Source organism: Polistes canadensis, unplaced genomic scaffold (assembly GCF_001313835.1).
Source record: "Polistes canadensis isolate GaletaPanama2010 unplaced genomic scaffold, ASM131383v1 scaffold_264, whole genome shotgun sequence".
In the NCBI taxonomy this organism is placed as follows: Eukaryota; Metazoa; Arthropoda; class Insecta; order Hymenoptera; family Vespidae; genus Polistes; species Polistes canadensis.
The window spans coordinates 70906-76964 of record NW_014569811.1 but is presented as its reverse complement, the minus strand read 5'-3'; the positions used below and the strand labels follow the sequence as shown (position 1 = coordinate 76964).

At 27.0% G+C, this 6059-nt stretch overlaps 1 protein-coding gene across 4 annotated transcripts in view; it reads right to left on the bottom strand.

Annotated features, from left to right (window-relative positions):
* LOC106790832 overlaps positions 1-5378 on the bottom strand; it is a 9290-nt gene extending 3912 nt beyond the window's left edge. The window contains exons 1-4 of one of the 4 annotated variants that reach the window (XM_014756016.1): positions 5253-5378; positions 4692-4900; positions 4177-4554; positions 2896-3028 (exon numbers count right to left, since the gene is read on the bottom strand). In XM_014756016.1, the coding sequence (XP_014611502.1) occupies positions 2896-3028; positions 4177-4405 (362 nt within the window). In that variant the 5' untranslated portion in view covers positions 4406-4554; positions 4692-4900; positions 5253-5378. Of the gene's footprint in view, positions 1-2895; positions 3029-4176; positions 4555-4687; positions 5186-5252 lie in introns of those variants that run through there. The other 3 variants (XM_014756018.1, XM_014756017.1, XM_014756015.1) reach the window with 3 other exon arrangements.
* Positions 5379-6059: the final 681 nt, after the last annotated feature.

Genomic DNA, 6059 nt, shown 5'->3' with positions numbered 1-6059 from the left:
ATGTACGTACGTGTAAAAGAGAAAGAAATAAAATGCGAAAAATAAAGTTATTCTTAATTAACGACATCTACTATTTTATCAAATATTTATCAATTTATTATTGTTAAATTTCWTTTTAAAAGAGAAAGTACCATAAACAATATTTAAATGTTAATTTCATGAAAATTGATATTATTCGTTTTATACTTTCTTCCTTTCTTTTTTTTTTTAAATGTATAAATTGATTTTTACAATTAATTCGAATCTAAAGTAAAACGAAACATAATTAAAAACAAATATTAACGATAGTTACAATTTATTATATAAATTCGAAGCAAAAATTATTTGAAAATCAATAATATGGAAATAATAATAATTAATCGAAGAAGATAAACAAAACAAAAAAAAACAAAAGTATGATACGATTTATTTTTTCTTTATAATATTAGAAAAATTCATTGTAAAATTCGCGTATTATTTTCCATCAATATTTCACGAACCCTTTTAACCATTTTTCGAATCCCCATAAATTAGGNTAATATTAGAAAAATTCATTGTAAAATTCGCGTATTATTTTCCATCAATATTTCACGAACCCTTTTAACCATTTTTCGAATCCCCATAAATTAGGGCTTAATCAAAGAGAGAAAGTCGAAAACGAGACTCGAATCTCGCGAAACATAATTCTTTCCCTTTTATACGTGAATAATAATACGCGAATGTGTGCATGCGTGAGTACGTGCATACGTGTGTGTGTGTGTGTGTGTACGAAAACACAAAAACGAATGCAAGTTTATATTGCGAGCTTTCGCTAGTTTTCCTGCATGGAACGATCGTAAAAAGGAAAATTGCGAAATACGCGAACGTTTAGGTTTCTGACCAATGTGCACCATGCACAGGTTGCCCTACCGTGTTATCCAATTTTCGTTTGGTGATGGTATGAAACCTCTCGGTTGAATTTCAAATATTCGCAAGAGAGAAAAAGATAGAAGGGTGAGGTAAAACGAGAGGGTGGGTGGGGGGGAGGGGGGGGGAGCTTTAGGATCTCTCATTCGTTTATCCAAAATAATTCCCGAGTAATCGTTGACGTCACGTTACGATTCCCTAGCTTTTGTTGTTCGAATCAATTCCCCTTCACACACTCACTCATCCCAATCATTTAATGTATAAATATTCAGGTATAGGTATGTATATGCATTAGAGGAAACGTATATATGTGTGTGTGTATGCGCGTATATTATTTTAAAATAATATATGTTAATGGAAGTGTACACAGTTAACTCGTTAAGTGTCTAAACGAATTTACATAAATCAATATATATACATTTATCTAATAATATATTTCATAATTATGATTATATATAGATAATAATGATGAGACGAGAATAATGTATTATTCTATTTGCCATATTAAATTAAAAAAAATTGAAACGTGTATTAATAATAATTAGTATTATAAATAAATGTTCAATAGATTGTGATAAGTTTTTCGTTAGATGTATTTAACATCATTGTCATAGATAATCGTGTGAGACTCGTTGTAATAAAAAAATGGGCGGTGTTAACGTGAACGTCACGAGTGAGACTCGTGATAAAAGAAAATAAGGAAAACATGAGGATCGTGAATTAAACTCGTAATAAAATGAAAAATATGGGAAACGTTGGTGAAAGTTGTGATACATACAAACAACACGTACAATGGTTTAACGTGTCATAATATATTCATAGGATTGTCACAATTATGAAGAATATTTATTTGAATCGTAAAATGACTTAACCGTGCTAAGTAAATTTATTACTGATTATAACACGTATCATTAGAATTGAAATATTTTGTAAATAATGATAAACAATTTGAATAAAAATAATTTATAAGGAATTGTTGAATTATATTGTATAATTATTAACAAGTTCACGATGATTTTGTGTATAATTATTTATCTTTTTCAATCGTATCATTGGAGTTGATATCTCAGTCAACGTGAAAGATCGAAAGTTGTGAAAGTAGTTTTATAGTATTATAATAGTACTAGTAGTAGTAGTAATAGCAGTTTCTTGATGATGAAAATAATGCAGAAGTCTAGGTTTGTGTTCTCGGTTTTGCTTTGTACTAGACGGAATAATTATGAGCCAAGATTAAGCTCGGCTTTTACTCTACCAAGCTAGAGATATCCGTCTCGATATCGTAAGCACGACATCTCGGTAAGCGATCTTTCAGACGGCACGCGATATTCTCTCAACAAATATATATATATATATATGTACACATATTCTAACCGTAAACTGGACACGCAAGATTCCAACAAGGAAGAGAATCGTGAAACCATGAAACGTCAAATCGTATAGTTATACAATTTTATGATACCTTACATTTTGGGATCATGATAATAACAACTTCATTTAGAATTAAACAGATTCTGATATGTTCCAATGATTCTGAATAAACTTGATTAAAGTAATTATTTTCTATTAATATAGAAATACTATGTGATTAGTAAATTCGTATAGTTATTAAATTTTATGATACATTATATTTTGGGATCATGATAATAACAACTTCATTTAGAATTAAACAGATTCTGATATTTTCCAATGGTTCTGAATAAATTTGATTAAAGTAATTACTTTCTATTCATATGGAAATACTATGTGATTATATTCTAATAGAAAAATTGTTAAAAATAATATTTATTATAAGAAAAAATCGTGGAACCATGAAATGTAAATTCGTATACTTATTAAATTTGATGATACCTAACATTTTGGGATCATGATAATAACTTCATATAGAATTAAACAAATTCTGATATTTTCCAATGATTCCGAATAAATTTGATTAAAGTAATTACTTTCTCCTATAGAAATACTATGTCATTATATTCTAATAGAAAAATTATTAAAAATAATATTTATTACCGGATCAAATTTAACAACGAACGTTCCATCTCGCTGAGTTGATCCTGATGAACGGAAGATGTCAATTCGCAAATGAGTTTAGGTAAGCAAGCTGTTTTGATGGTTGCCATCATCTTAGCTCGTCGAGTAAGAGCTGAAAATCGGAATATGAAAATTAAAATCAAATTAAAAATCTATCTGTAAAATCCAATATATAATAATTTAGTTTAAAAATTTTGTAGATACTTCATGATCGTGTTATTGGAATGAAATGAAATAAATTAAATTGATAGAAAGTGGGTTGGAAATGATAGTAACTGTGGATAAGGATCATTAATTAGAAAATGAATATTATATATATACACCTGTCAAAGTTTATAGAATAACATATCGCGATCGTTTACTCGTTTATTTATTTATTCCTAATCGAATAATTCGAATAAAAGAAAATATTTAAACTAAAATGATAAAAATAAAAACCAATTAACCAATAATTATAATTATACATTAGAGAGAACGTATATTAAAATTAATAAAAATTTGTATTCGAATATCATTTGAAAAATGAAACACTCTAATACACATAGAAACCTTGCTACTGCTATTTACTATTCTTTGATAGTAAGTTTCACTATGCTCGACTTTCGAATAGCGTTTTCTTCGTCGGTAAAACGAGTATTAAGATTCATGTGAATGGATTAAACACGTGCCATGATATTTACCTGTAGAATCTGAATCTAGGTGAGGCAGAATAATCATGGGGATTCGTTTATGATCGAACGATTACGTTTATACTATCTATAATATTTTTGTTTAGAATTTAAATGTAATTAATAATCAAGATATTGCTTTAATTAAAAAAATTAAGGTAAACCTATCGATTAATAATAAAAATAAATATATATATCATCTTACGCGAATATGAAAAGAACGTTGAGGAATTTTGTTTGGAAAATTAATTGCAATTTGAAACGAGGATTACTGTAACTTAAATGAATTATATTAATCAAGGTAAGTCGACCGCGATGTTAGGCTTCAACTTATTTATACGAAATAAATTTTCCTATTTATTGGCGAAAGTTTTTCTAACTTTAAAATCAATCAACGTTCATGTGATTATTATTATTATTATTCAAAAATATAATCAATAATATAATAAAATCATTTGAAACGTTTCGATAACATTTATAGAATTAACAAAATTATTAATATTGAGTAATATATATTAATTTGAAAAATATTAATAAATAATAATTATAATAATATATATAAATATATACAATTTATTCTTTTCATGCTTACCGTTATCCTTTTTGATTTCTTTTTTGGTCGATGCATCGACTGTTAATAATTTTGCAGAATCATCTATGGATGGTGGTCCTATCGGTGGTCCTTTGTTAGAATTCGTTTCATTTTTCTCAACATTTTTAGCAAATATCGATGGTATAACGGTACTGTAATCTCCAGCATGCAAGTATAATGTTACACCTAAGAGTATTACCAATCGTACCGTGCTCGTGTCCAAAATCATATTGATTCACTTTGTTTTAATTAATAACTATATCACCACAACGAATCAAAAAACAAAAAAATATAAACGAATAAAAGGAAGAAAAAAAGAAGAAGAAGAAGAAGAGAAAATCGTTGAATTCTTCTGATAATCGTCGAGTCCAAGTTTTCCTGTTGCAAGTAAAAATAAGGAAAAAAAAAAAGAAAAAAAAAAAAAAATATAAAAAAGATAATTTAGTTTAATAAACTTTATCTATATATATATATTGTTTATCATAAGAGTTATACGTGAGTGTATGCTTACTTACTAAATTCTTCTTTTAAACTGTTGATTACCGTTTTTACTGGTTCATTAAATAATCAATGTTTTCATTCTGAAGTACGTGATTCTTGCATAATAGAATTCGATTAAAAACATTACGTCATTCTTGTCTTGTTGTCTTTAATTTAGGATTACAAACTCGTTAATTATGCACGAATATATATACGTACTACTATTGCATGTTTTTTTAAATAACTTCTAATTCATTATGTATGAAACATAAAAAAACAATATACTCTTATTAACACTTGACAACAAATTTTGAAGTATACGTTTTGATTTGAAGTATACACGTTGTGAATTATGTGAACGAGGAGACAAGGAAGAAGAAACTCAACTCCGAGAACCAGCTTAAACTCTCACTCTCTTTTAAACTTCCACTTTCTTTCGAGACATTTCTATAGTGATTCAAAAATATATATATTGTAATAAGTTTTCTTTTCCTTTCTCCCTTGATTACATATATTCTTCTTATCTATATTTTTGTATGCCTTCTTTCAAAACAATATAATATCATTAACAAATGCACAGATATTTTTTGTTTTACCTTGTTAAAAAAAAACACAATTTAGTCACACTTAATCTGTCCACTATTTTCACACGATCGATTAAAATTGAAATGAAAAATTTACTGACATTTAACAATCATCACCTTTTTTCCTTTTTTCCATTATTTCTCGAACAATTTCCAAATTGATTTATTTTATTACTATATAAATAGATAAAATCATTATTATTAATAATAAATATTAATTACTTACATATATATATAATATTTATTATTAATAAATGAACGTAGATAAAAATATATTTTCACACATATACATATATATATATATATGTGCAAATATATAAATCGATCGTGGTAATGAACAATTAATTAAACAAAATTTGTTTATAAATCATCAAAATACAATAAATATATATGACCAGAGATATTCGTCCAAGTTTAATATATTTTTTTTTGTTTTTAATAAAATGATGATAAAAAAAAATTGTCACACTGTTAAGAAAATCTCTTTGATTGTATTTCTATTTTTTAATTTCAAATAATAAGAGGAAGAAAAAGAAAGGAAAAAAGAAAAAAAGAAAAGAAGAAATAACTATTCTCACATATTAAACCATGTGAAAAAGAACGAAGAGTACAACCGGCGTTACCGTGATCTACCGAAGTCACGGAATGACTGTGAATGATTTGAAACCACTGGTACGAACCTAACGAGTTGTTAGTGAAAGTTGGACACTCGCCCGCGCGAGTCTACGTTATTCGATCGTTTGCCTTCTGTTGCAGTTCTCTTGCTCTTAAACATTTCAAATCATAGTCTTTTTATATAATTATATATGGAACATTTTC